Source organism: Geospiza fortis, unplaced genomic scaffold (genome assembly GCF_000277835.1).
Source record: "Geospiza fortis unplaced genomic scaffold, GeoFor_1.0 scaffold78, whole genome shotgun sequence".
Classification (NCBI taxonomy): domain Eukaryota; kingdom Metazoa; phylum Chordata; class Aves; order Passeriformes; family Thraupidae; genus Geospiza; species Geospiza fortis.
In genome coordinates this window covers 541,667-555,213 of record NW_005054339.1, presented here as the reverse complement: position 1 = coordinate 555,213, position 13,547 = coordinate 541,667, and the positions used below count along the sequence as shown (strand labels likewise).

Sequence of the window (13,547 nt, the reverse complement as noted above, 5' to 3'; positions counted from 1 at the left end):
AGGGGTGCTACATTGTGTTCCCACATACACACCCAGGGTTCAAAAGCAAGTATTTGCAACGGTCAGAATAGGGTTAAAACCCCAAATCTCCCAATTTCCGAAGTGCTGCACTAATTTAGAGAGTACATAAAGGGGCTGGGGTAGATCTCACTGTTCCTCCTGACTAGAATCCAGCTCACCTGGTCCCTCCAGGTCCACTTCAGAGCTCCTCTCCATCCTAGTCCATTCTCCACCAGGCTCTCCCAGCCCAGCAAAAATTCTTCTCAGTTCCCCAGATGGGCTTATGGAGTGAGCTAGAAAAGTCTTGTGGGCTGCCAGCCATTTCTCAGGCTCACTTTCCCTGAACAGCTTTCACAGCTGCTGGTACCAACACTAACATGAATCCTGGATGGAAAACACATGTTCCAAGCTTGTCCCACTGCATGCTGCATCCAGGAGAACAATTTGAACAGAAGGCTCACTGTGGCTTGTGCTTTCACTTATTACTTTGGACACCACTGCAGTGTCCTTTAAGATAAGCAGCCTTTTAAGATAAGGCTGGCTCCATGTGCTTCCTTCTCCAGGGCACACGTGAGTGACTCAGCCAGAGCTCTGTGCATATCAGACCCTCAAGATGAAATCTCAGGCTTATGTCTGACATTAGTCAGGGAAGTAGAAATAAAGCCTGATGAAAATCAGGCAGGAGATAAGTTTAAAATATGATCAAAATCAAAACCAGGGCAAGGTGTGTTCATGTTAGACTCCTCAAAGGTCAAAGGTGTCAGCTTCGAGTTCCTGGCAGTCAGCACTGAGGCAAGAGCATGGCCAGTAAAAGGAGGAGGAGAGACCCCTTTCCATGAGAGCCAGTGTTGTCACACACTGCACTAACACCTCCAAGGAGGGGACACCACGGTGTAAAGCCACGTGAAAGCCCAGAGCCCAGCAAGCAGAGACAAGCACCTTCAGATGGGATTGGGGAGCTCACAACCCCTTCCCAGAGAGCTGCTGACAAGTCATCACCATAGGCATCTACAGGAGCAGTGGGACATCCATGCTCTGCCTCCACACCAGGCTCCAGGACATCCTGCACACCAAAGCAGCTGATAGTCTTTGAGAAGGCTCCACAGTCACCTCAAGGTTTGTTCTTTGCAAAGATTAATTGGACAGACATGACCAAACACACTTGAGAACGCAAGCTGAAAGATTTAATATAGTTATTTCTGCCAAGGCTTATACATCACACTGGAAGAAGCCTTCCTCCCCCCAGAAATGGATTTGGCACTTCAGTCTGAATGTACAGGCATCAACTCAAAAATCTAACTGATGGAAACAAGTTAATGTCTTTTAGGGTAATACTATAAAGTCTGACTTTGACATTTTATCATTGTAAATATCTGCCTCTTTGATTTAAATAGAATTACTATGCCACTTCTTAAGGTCTCTCACTGCCTTGTTCAAAATCTAGCCATCATTTCAGTTTGTGGGCTTCAGAGACAAAATAATCTAAAGAATCAACAGCTTGAATGCATACCAAAATCACACCAGGTATATTAAGAACAGAGTTCCATTCTCAGCACAGCCTTCAGTGAAAATAGACTTTCCTTCGCACATACAGGGTATGTAAAAAAAAGGAACTTTATAAAGAAATTGAGCTGCTTTTTCCAAGAAAAATCAATCATATCTTTTTCCCCAAACCAGAAAGAGTCTTGCAGAAGATCATACAGTGGAATCATTACACTGAAGCTGCTGAGATAAGCTTTATGATAAGCGTTATCTTTTTGAGAAACTGATCCAAACCTCACTTATTTTGAGTTAATTGCGTGTTATTTGTTACGGCTGTTATTGTTCCCCCCACAGCTGCAGGCATTCTTCTCTCAAACACACTCAACATGCATACTCATGATTAATGTTATTTTTAACATTTCTGGACAGCACTCAAAAATATACAACCCACTCAGACTGGCTTAGCATGTGCTCCTCTGAGCCAGGCTGCCCTTGTCCCACCGAGCTGATACAGTAGTGCAGGTGTATCCCAGACATCAGTAATCCAAGAGGTTTGCTTTCAGTTCTTATGGATATTTACATACACACCCCAAAAGCATTCTTTAGCCCATGACTGGCCTCTAGTTTCAGAGGTTCAGCTTTCCAGAAGTTAATATTAATTCAATTCTATACACTTCTCTAGGAGGTACCAATGTGAAAAGCTGTATTAATTTTACTACAGCTTCTAGTTACCCAATTTCTAAAAGAAGTATTCACAATGCAGGAAGCTTTTATTGCCCTAGACACGTCCATCTTGTGCAAGAAGGATCAGAGAGCTGTTTAAATGCAGCCTCAGGACACAATGCAAAACAAAGACTTTGGAGCCTCCACGTAACCTGGAACAAAGCTACACTGCTTAAATGACTGATGTTGACCGGACAGGGTTAAACAACAGCTTTACACAGATCGTAAAACACGAGCTAATTTTAACTTCATTCTTTGCCTCCCCACAATTGCCAGAAAAACTTTTTAAAAAGCCAACTTTGCAGCTGAAGAGACAGCCTGGAACAGAATGCAGCTTTTGGAGAGACAGCAGAAAACTGCAGCCCTCGCATCACATGTGAGCACCCGCAGATACCAGAGCCTCTGCACATAACTTCAGACACCGCATCTCATCCTGAACAGCCTTTGAAACAGGGAAGGAAGAAACAGCAGCTCTCTAATGAGGGCAGCAAGTCCTAATAATGTACACGGGAAGAGACGTACAAAGAAATTTCCAGTTCAATTTGATTTATTACTAAAGTGACATATTTCAGAAGGAAAAAAAAACCAAAACAACTGACAAATCTCATCAGTACAGGCAAGGAAAGAGCGTGTTGCAATTATTGTGTTGCAGTCAGTGCTGTGTGGGTGACGACAGCAATACTGAAATATGCTTAGGAAAGAGGAAAGGAAGCAAGAAAGACTAACTGTGCCCCTTAAGCCCTGCTTGTTAGGCCAGATTACGTGACACAGGGATGTTCTTTAGTTCAAAGGTTCCTGAGAAGGTTGTGAAATCTCCTTTGACAGCTTCTAGAAACAAAAATACACAAATACCCCACTGCCCCAGTTTCTCAACACATTGGAAGCCTTTACATAATGTATTGACACCAAGAATTCCAGCTGCTTCATGTACAACTCATACTGAAAATATGAAAAAGCACTGATGAATGTAGAAGCCTCTGCTCTCCTAGGTTTAAAAATAAATTAAAATAAAATACCAGTTTCCAGGCATTTCCTACTAGTATTATCCACACCAATCCCCAGGACTCACCCTTCCTACCATCGCACATCTTTGTTCCAGTACAACTCTTTCACAAAGCAGCCTTGTAAAATATTTCTTTCTTCAGAATCCTATACACACTGATCAGAAGTACAGTAGAACTTTATTCTTTGAATGAGGAAGAACACCCAGACCCAGTATTTGGAGATCTGTTTATAAAACTTACTTTGTCTTTTTATTTAACCTGTCTTCGTACCTAAGCAGGGCACCAGTTTCAGGTTACTGAAGGAGAAATGTTAGGATGGAACAGGTTTCCTGGGGACACTATTTGTGCAGCATTTGTTCCACAGTAAGACAACCTCAGAAACAAGATTTAGAACATTCCAAAAGGATTTGCTAATAGTTTAAAAAAAACTATGGAAAAATTAACCTGCTGTCCCATGGCTTTACTCTTGATAGCTATTAGAACAGTCTTAGTGCTCTTCCTGCTGCTCCTACACCTCTCCAGAGGCAGCTGGACACATGCTTTACCTCTGAGGCAGCAGTGAGTATACCCATCAATTTTGAGGCCAAGAGGACAAACTACAAAACTCAGAGGGCATTTTCATTAAAAAATACCAGCAATTAGGACATGTAAGACTTTAACCAAATTGCCTAAGAGGATATTGGTGTAAAAAATACCCTGTTGTCACCTTGAAACTAGAAGCACTGGAAAAGCATTCTCACCTGAGCTGTAATCTTTCAGTCGCAGGTCCTTCACAGGTGTCCCATCAGGCCCTCGGAAAGCATTGAGGATCTACAGGAAAAACAAGATCCACTTCATCTCCAAAATCAAACCTCCAAACCCAAGGTACTTGCCAATGCACATTTCTGTCTCTCCAAGAGTTCTGTTCTTTCTAGGTTAAGGCTGTTACAAACTGACACATTTTCCAGCAGTACCTGAGAATTAAGTTCCAGCAGTACCTGAGAATTGCTACCAAGTTTTCAAAGTATTTTTGGGTTTTGTTTGAAGAAGTGAGCACCATTTACACCACAATTCAACTGTTCAAAGGTTTATTACACTGCTTTCAGCCAGACTCAGATCAGATCCTTATTTAAGGTCAAAGATGTCCTACTGCCTTTAAGAAAATCAAAGTACAAGGGCAAATGTTCTGGGTCTTATCATCCTCTGAAGGACAAAGTTCCTCCCGTGAGTTCTCCTTTATCAAGCCTCAGAAGATGATCACCACATCTAAGCCTAGCAAAAACTGCAGCATGTGGGGGTTCTCATGCCTGGAACCTTCACCAAATAAACAAAAACCCCCAAAACTGAAGTCCTAATTCATAGGAAATGGAGCTACTCTCACCATGTAGCCTACATCATTTTATGTTTTTCTTACTAAAACCAGCAGCAACAGCAGATATCTTTTCCATCTTTGTAAGATCTCATTTAAGCAATTTCAAGTAACTAAGAACAAACAAGTTCACTTAGACACTACTTGTCTTCTAAGCCCAAAATAGTAGTAACAATATTTGGTATATATAAAGCAGTGATGAAGTAAGGCATGTTGCAGAGTCTGGAGTCAAGGCTTCTAGCTATCAACACCCCACATGCAACCACAGGAAAACTCATCACTTCCAGAAGCCCCAAAAACCCAGAATAATCAGATAACAGGTAACATTGCAGTGACTTCTAAATCTGGATTTTCCCCTGGGGAAATGACAGACCATCTGATATGCCTTAACCAGACTTCAAAGTGGTACTTTAGAAACCCTCAACAGAAGTTTCTGGATGAGAAACATCCCACTTACATCATCCTTTGTGGCAGTTTCAGGCACTCCTCCGAGCCGAATGAGCTTGCTTGGCTTCACATACTTGGGGCAGGTCCGGTAATCTTGGTCCTTGAGTTCACACAATCAAGATGGTTTTACAAATGAGAGATGCTAGCTCACAAGATACACAAGCAGTAGCAAAATAAAGCAGGGGAAAATTCAAAGGCAAAGGCCATAAGCAGCCTCACTCAAAGCTTTAACCCCTGTTAGACATTCAGTGAGCTCTGGAGGAGCTCTTCACATGCTCACTGAGCTGTATAGGAAGATCTAGCTCCAGGAAAATAAAATGGGCAGATCATCTCTCTGCTTTCCAGCAGTGGGAGATTCAAATTCAATAGTAGTTATTCAAATTCAATAGAAGTTATTAACTCAGTAGTTACCACTACCTTCAGGTTTCCAAGATAACTCTGAAGGAAAACAAAGTACATATGAGATAGTAGCTCACAGGCCCACCCAAGGCAGGAGCTTCTCTCTGGTACTGCTCATAAGCAACATCCAGGGCAAACCAACAAAATATATTTATCTATAACCATTTCCCCCAACACTCTCTGTCTGGCCATTTTCAACCTGGGGACTTTCTGAACCAAATCTGATTCTACATATTTAGCAACTCTCACTTGCTAAACTGCACTTCTCTTGGGAAGCGTTTCTGAGACAGAAAGGGTGCCCATTAAATAACCTGGAGCAGAGAATGATCTCAGAGAAGGATGGTGAATTAGACTAGAATTGAAGTGATGGGATATGGACGAAGACTCCTTCCCAACTCCTTCCATTCTTTGGCCAACACACATTTAACAGAGACATCAATTGACAAAAACACCTACCTGAAGGTTCTTATAGGGCCTAGAATCTTTGCTGGGTTTTCCTTCTGCAAAGGACTTGCCATGTTCATAATCAAACATTTGATGCCCCGGCAGCCGGTGATCCACATCCCGATATTCCATGTTCCTGTAGTCTGTATCTTGCCTCCCAAGGAAATCCAGGTCACCTTCACCCTTTAACCCAAGATCAGAATCGGATCTTTGCTGCTCCCCCCCAGAAAGCTGCTGCTGTTGCTGCTTGTTAGCAAAGGTCTGAGGTTGCTCCTCTTGGTCCTGAAGCGTAGGAAGAGGTCCACGGCTATTTTGGAAATTGTGTGAAGCGTCATCTTCAAGACTCAGTCCCAGTGATTCCTCTTCTCTGGCTGGTGCTTCCGAGTGTTGGAATTCTCCTTTTTGGTTACCAAAGGGACTTCTATCTAGACTAAGTGCAGACTCATCTCTTTTGCTGGTGCTTAAACCAGAGCCCTCTCTTTCTGCTAAAGGTACAGTAGATTGGTTGTGTCTAAAATCTACAAGGCTTTGATCCACAGGAGGCATTTCCCTATCTGAAAAGTCCATGGGAGGAGCCACATCTCTGCTCCTAAAATCCTGATCAGATCGGGATCTGTGCCTATTTCTGAAGTCTGATGATGGTGCGTTCCTGTTTCTGAAGTCCAGATCAGAGGTGCCCACGCCCCTGAAGTCCAAATCAGGTACATCCCTATTTCTGAAGTCTGAATAGGAACGTTCTCTGCCCCTGTAGTCTAACTCAGACATGTCTCTTGCCCTAAAGTCTGAATGAGGCCCATCTCGACCTCTGAAGTCGAAATCATAAGACCCCCTTCCCCTGAAGTCTGATGGAGGTTCCTCCCTGCCCCTGTAATCCATATTGTGTGCTTCCCTATCCCTGTAATTCATACGGAACGTGTCCCTGTTCCTGTAGTCCCCTGAGGGAACATCCCCAGCCCTGAAGTCCATGGGGGGCCCTTCTCTCTCCCGGAAGTCTCCAGAGTACATATCCCTGCCCCTGTACTCAGAAGGAGGCGGCTCCCTACCTCTGAAATCCATCTGAGACTCATCTCTGCCCTGGAAGTCAGATGGTGGGAAATCCCTGCCCCTGAAATCGTGGTGCCCATCCCCACCTCTGAAGTCACTACGTGGTCCATCTCTAGCTCCATAGCTGAAAGAAGGTTCCTCTCTGTTGGCAAACTGAGGATTGAGGAGGCCTGAGAGTGCCTGGATATCAAAAGGAAGTGATTTTCTGCCAGAGAAGTTGCCAGAGTGTCTTTCTTGACCAAGACTATCAAGGGAAGGAGGATATTCCCTGTTCCACCCGGGAGCAAACCTTTCTTCTTGGCTCCCACTGTAGAAATAAAGACAGTATTATTCATAACGTGCTTAAGAGTCTGAAATCTACACAGCAGCACATTCTTCTCTAAACTTTTATAGAGCTGTGTAACAGTCTAAGATCCGCAGAAGATATTGATGTTTGGCAGTTTAAGATGAGGCAGCATACGACAGATGTGAGAAAGTAAACTGGGGTGCTCCCATTTCAGCACAATTTCCAGAAGCACTCAACAGAGAATACCTGCAACATTAATGGGTTAATGATGGTAGCAATCCACATAGTCCTGCACTGCACACAGCTCTGCAGCTGTCTGAGGTGCCAGCAGCTGGTGTGTTGGTTCATTAGCATCACCAGCACACGCCTGTGAGGAGCCCAGGAGCTTAAGCTCTCTGGGCAGTATGGAAACAGCTAAACTAACACATCATCCTGAGGCACATGAAAGCAGAGGTTACCAAACAGGCTTTTCTGACATGCTACAAAGACTCATTTATGCTTCCTTGTGCTAGAGTCCAAACTGGCAAATTCTGAAAGCCATCAGTTCACTGAGAGTGCCTCACAGGACTATGCCAACAATCAACATCCAAAATATCCCTGTGTTCGTGCCTCAGACTGTCTTACACCGAGTTCACAAGACTATAGCTATGAGCTCTCCCAATATCTCCATAAAAACACTCAGGAAGAATTTTCCTCTTAAAGCAGTTGTTCAAAATCCAATGGGGCTTCTTTTTTTTGTGAGCTGGAACTATCTGATTTTTCACCTAAACAAGGCTCCAATACATTTTTTAAAAAACAGAATGATACAGTATCAGCATATTTTAAAATAACACCAAATGCTACCCAAAGCAGTGGACATTTCCTTAGCAACTACAGCAAGTCATGTTGTACTCCGAGTTTCACTACAGAACCACTCACCAAGATTAATCAAAGCATACACAGATTTCCTAAGGCACACGGTCCATTTCACCACCATGCAGAATAGCAATTAAAACTTGGATCAAGGTTAGCATTCCCCACCCAATACCTTAAAGTATGATGCCAATAAAATCCACGTCAAAATCATTAGAACAGCACAACTGATATAATCACAAGACACAATCCCTCCCTCATCAACACTGTTACTACATGTTCTGGAGGACATTGATTTTTATCAGCTTTCTCAACACATTACAGTAGACAATTATTTGAAGTATTCTTAGAGCAGAAACCTAAGGCATGCCATGAGCAGTTCCTTTATCACACTGATTTTCAAGGGACTGAGGTGCACACGTGAGCAAAGGATGAAAGAATGATGCACAACAGAGGAAAATTCAACATTTTGGTGGCTTCATTTTTATAGCCAGCACTCTCTTGCAAACACAGGTCCCAAGCAGCAACCAGAGGAACACAAACTAATAAAAATATTGTGCTGTGCAGGTCAGCTGCACTTGAATCTTTAGAACAGGTGCAGCGACATTCAAAAATGTCTTATGAAGGGGTATATGAGGATATAGACTTTTTGCAAGTATATATAGTGGTAGGACAAAGGGCAATTGGCTTAAACTGAAAGAGAGTGGGTTTAGATTGGATACCAGGAGTAAATTCTTCCCTGTCAGGATGGTGAGGCCCTGGCAGAGATTGCCCAGTGAAGGATGCCCCATCTCTGGAAGGGCTCAAGGCCAGGTTGGACAGCCTTGGAGCAGCCTGGGATAGTGGAAGGTGTCCCTGCCCACACCAGGGATTTGGAACAAGATGGTCTTTAAGGACCCTTCCAATCAAACCATTCTGTGATTCTATGATATATGGACTTATTAACCTCATGGAAAGAATTAAACTCTCTATGTTTTAATAAAATTGTGTGTGCAATCAATGTGCCAGTATTTCTGAACTAATTTTCTTCTCTTACAGGCGTTAACAGCACATAACACCAAAAGCCATATAGCACATCACATTAGCTCCCAACAGCTAAACTAAGTATCACTAGAAAAAGTGGTGTGGAGGACTAGAAATATTAAAAGCAGCTGTTGCTTAAAAACTAAATTTAAAACTTCACAGAAATGCAAAACCTATCAATTAACTTGTCTGTTCTTCGGCCATCACAACTAGCTCCATAGAGACCTCACAACTTCTACCAAAACAGTAAACAGTGAGTTCCCAAGGCTTATTGTATTTAAGAATGTTGCTGAAATAAACTATACATTGAAGCGCTTACCGAAAAGACCCCATTCTGTTCCCTTGTCGATGGTCTCCCCACATTTTGATCTTGTCTGGTAGGCTTCCAGAAACGGTTAATTCACTCTAACAACACCCAGACACCACAACCTGTTGAATAAAAAGCATGACGATAAGCCACAAGGCAAAGAACACACATGACACGAGAAAAAACCCTGCTGGTTAGAAGGGGTATGTGTAACATCTGATCAGGATCCACAGATATACAAGACCACACTCAGGCATGAATGAATTCAAGTGTTGCATTTCTCCACGTTCAAATTTGTACGTGCCAAATGACTCCTGAAATCAAACTGTCAATATGGTGGGCAAACAATTTGATATCTGCTTTGATTAACATAGAGCTTTCCAACATACTGTGCTGTCTGACACTATTCAGGGTGCAGCTAGAAATGTGAGAACGCCGCCATCTATAAACAACAAGGACCACTGCCGAACAACAGTTTGCAATTAATGTTTAATCCAAACTATTTTTGCCAAAAGCTCTTTGCTGTTCAAGGAAATGATCACCACTCTTGGTCTACCATGGATACTCTGCCCTCAGAAGTATGTAGACAACAGAGGAGGTTTTGCCAATAAATCATGACAGGCACTGTTCTCCAACGCTGCCCTCATCAAGCAGAGTGACGCAAGTAACACTTGCCTCAACAGAAATCTAAAATTTCATCCACTTCCTCCCACCAGCAGAGAAGGTGAGGATTTCCTGGCGATAACCAAAGCCAGGACTTGAAATAGGAAGTACTTCCGTCTTCCCAAAAGAACAAAAAAAGGTTGCAGCAGAGCATGGAGAAAACTGAGAGAGATGGCAACCTGCTGGACTCAAACCTGCTCTGGCTAATCCAGCTGCAGTGGGGCAGCAGGGCTGCCATGCCACCAGACCAAGGCTGGGAGACCCGGAGCTTACACACTGTTCCAAAGCGGCATTATTTACCTCCAGTGGTTGAGGGGACAGAGGTCAGCACAGACAGTCACTGCCAGGCCTGGCTGGAGCAGCTCTTGTCAAAGAAAGGCACACAAAGCCCTGTTTGTTCTCCCTTCCAAAGGTCAGCGCTGCCATAGCGGAGGCAGGTCAGCAGAGCAGGTTAGGACAGACCTTCCACCAGGGAGCAATTCCAGATGCTGCTGCTGGCAGATGTCTGTGCCAAGGAGCTGAGGGAGCTGCTGTGCCAAGAGAGTCCATGCTCTTGCCAGGGTCCACTACCCACCAGGGAAGATGGGAGCCAGGGACAGCAGGTTCTGGCAGAAACCAAGCATGCAGAGGCTGAGGAAGGCAGCCTGTGCAACCACCACTGATCCATCCATCCCAGTGTCACTCCCAAAGAAACAGGTTCATTCCATTGGCCACACAGTCTGCTCCCATTTTACATGGCTCTTGATAAATAACTGCCCTGGGCCCAAGGATTTCCTCCATCTTTCTAGGAGGAAAAGTTCTCTTTCTAAGAGAACCAAGACCACACCCCCTTCATGGCAAGGGCAGGCAAAGGGAGATGGTTCCTGTTGTCAGCCAGTCCTTTCATCTGAGATCTTTTGCAGCCTGCAGACCTCAAATTTCTTGCTCTTCCCTTCTGGATTTCCATCCCCCACTCCACTTCTCCTTAAGTCAACAACCTTACCAACACTTAAAAAAGTAAAAATAAAATCCCTTGCCAGCTGGGAGCTGTTTAGATATAATATTCAAATTATCAGACAAGGAAAAAAATACCACTGGACAGCTACCAGGCCCGGCACAGGCCTGCTGAGCCACGCAGCAACCTCCAGGAGTGTGAGGTCATGGTTCAATAACACAGGGAGCAACAGTGGCTCTGACAGCCCCCACTCAGCCTGAGCGGCTCCCCGCCTGCGCCTTTGGCAAAGCACCGGGTGTAAGTTGTGCCAGCTTGTGCTTTTCTGGGTCTGCACCACGGATGAGCCTCAGAAGAGAGTTATATTTAACCCAGGTCACTTCAGTGATACGCTTTACCACACAAGCCCACAAGCCAAGGTGACAGCAAACCACAGGACAGGGACAGAAGGGTCTTAGCCTGGCTTCCACTGATGCCAAGATCTCCTGAAGGTACACCCTGCTACAACTGCTCCAAAAAAAGCACACCGTGATGAGACATCGTGAGGATTCACCCTCCTGCCACGGGCAGGTATCTGCCAGCTCAGCTGCCACCTCCCAGCTCCCAGGTAAATGCTGGGAGACAGGTCAGTGTGAGGGAGGCTGTTTGCCAAAGACACCCCAGGCCAACAGCGATCGTGGCAAAAAGCCATCTATGTGCTTGGAACTGTGCATCCATCAGTTTTGTCATACTCTGGTCACAACCAAGTGTTTGAGATGGAAACAGTCCAGTCACTGGCAGAGCCCAGACCAACAGCTCTCTAGGACAATAATGAGCAGTTACAATTACCCCAAACATTCAGGAGGCAGATATGCATCATCTTGCCCTACTCCTATCCCAGCTGGCTCTACCTCCTGATGGCAAAGCCTCAGCTCCATCAAAGATACAGAGGGCACAACTAAACAAGGAGAATCTCCTTTGTGGTTTTAGCTCCTCCAATGACTGGTGGCCACACAGCCCTCCCAGGAGAGGCTGGTGGAGCTCCAGGTGCTCCCTGGCAATTACACCCAATGACTTCCTCAGGACCGTGCCCCTGCCCTCCCCAGTGCTTCCCCAGACAACCCTGGGGAGATTCCTGACTCCACTTCCCAATCTGCACGTGCCAAGCCTGACAGCAAACTCTTGGAGCTCTTATTCCAATTTATATCCTGCTATGGGAAAATAATGGCTTTGATCATGGGGATTGTGCAGCTGAGCCAGACTAAGCAACTGGTCTTCTTGAGGACTAAATAAAGACATCTGTCAAGGGGCCAGCACAGCCCTCAAGTGTCTCCTCACCAATTTACACCCTACTTCACACCTTTTTTCCAAATATGGGGGAGAGAAGGGTAATTGGTGACAGACTGGGTGCTATTTTCAGAAAAATACTCTGATATTCAGAGCTTCTCTCCAAACAGATTTTGCCAAGATTTGGTATTTATAGAGCATGAGGAAATCAAACACAGAACTACACACGAGAGCAGAGGAAGCAGTTTGCTGTGGAACAACTTTCTGTACTAAGTAAAGTTTTTGTAAGGCTGAGGAAAGGAAAAGGCCACTGTGAAATCTAAGTACTGCAGAAGGTACAAGAGAAACTATTCCCCAAAGCTACAGAAACTGCAAGTAGCCAAGAAAAGCAGTTACATCCAATGTTAGATAGAGATCCCTAGTTCAGAAAAATATCAAAAGCCAGTCACTGACATGTGAAAGTGAAAGGAGAGGGAACCATTTTGGCTCTCATAGGTGTCAGACTGGAGGATTTTCATTTAAAAAAGGGGGATGTGCATACTTTTCATCTGTATGATGCTTCTAAAAACACGTACTAGAGACAATTGGATGAATTCCTAACACACACCCCACCCCATTACTATCCTGACCTTGCTTGTCTCACAAGTGCATTCCCAACCAGTGGATGTTGGGAAAGACTCTCACACCACCAACACCCTGCCAGGATAGGAAAGTGAATTTCACCTTCAGCAGCATTGCCAAAAGTAACACCACATAGCAGCAGCAGCACCAGCCTCTCGAGGTGCCAATTGTTTTTAAAAACAGAGCACGGGAGGTCACTGCCATCACTTCCAGTCGTCCCTGATCACCACCTTACGTGGCCTCCCCAGAGCCAGACCACATCCTGCCTCCACCTAAGCCTTTACTCACAGCCCAAAATCTCATCTAGCCCATCACCTGGGATTAAATCCACTAACACACAACTCCCATCAGATCCCTCTGCATCCCAGCACGAATCCAGCCCACTTTGGTCCAGCCCTTTTACAACCACAAGCATTCCGAGACGGACACACATATGACCTGGTGCAAAAAAGGCCCTAATCTTGATCAGGGCCTCAGAACAACACTGAGACAGCCACAAACGCCACAGCTGCTGTCAGCGATACACACGTGGCAGGCCCCAACACCACCGTGTGGGATACCGTATCCTGAGCCAGGGGCCGAGCATCCCAACCCCAAAACCACATCCCACCAGGGCGTGAGGTTCTGATGGACACCGAGCCCACAGCACGCAGCTGCGGGCCCACAGCGCCAGGCCCTGCTGCCTTATCCCCGGAGAGGGCCGGCCC

At 45.0% G+C, this 13,547-nt stretch overlaps 1 protein-coding gene across 3 annotated transcripts in view; it reads right to left on the bottom strand.

Moving 5' to 3' along the window:
- The window catches only part of RBM6 (RNA binding motif protein 6), a 57,506-nt gene that overhangs the window by 43,737 nt on the left and 222 nt on the right, over positions 1-13,547 (bottom strand). For all 3 annotated transcript variants that reach the window (XM_005422408.3, XM_031058184.1, XM_031058185.1), the window contains exons 2-5: positions 9,372-9,481; positions 5,860-7,198; positions 5,015-5,104; positions 3,950-4,019 (exon numbers count right to left, since the gene is read on the bottom strand). In XM_005422408.3, coding sequence (XP_005422465.1) covers positions 3,950-4,019; positions 5,015-5,104; positions 5,860-7,198; positions 9,372-9,415 — 1,543 coding nt within the window. In that variant the 5' untranslated portion in view covers positions 9,416-9,481. The remainder of the gene's footprint in view (positions 1-3,949; positions 4,020-5,014; positions 5,105-5,859; positions 7,199-9,371; positions 9,482-13,547) is intronic.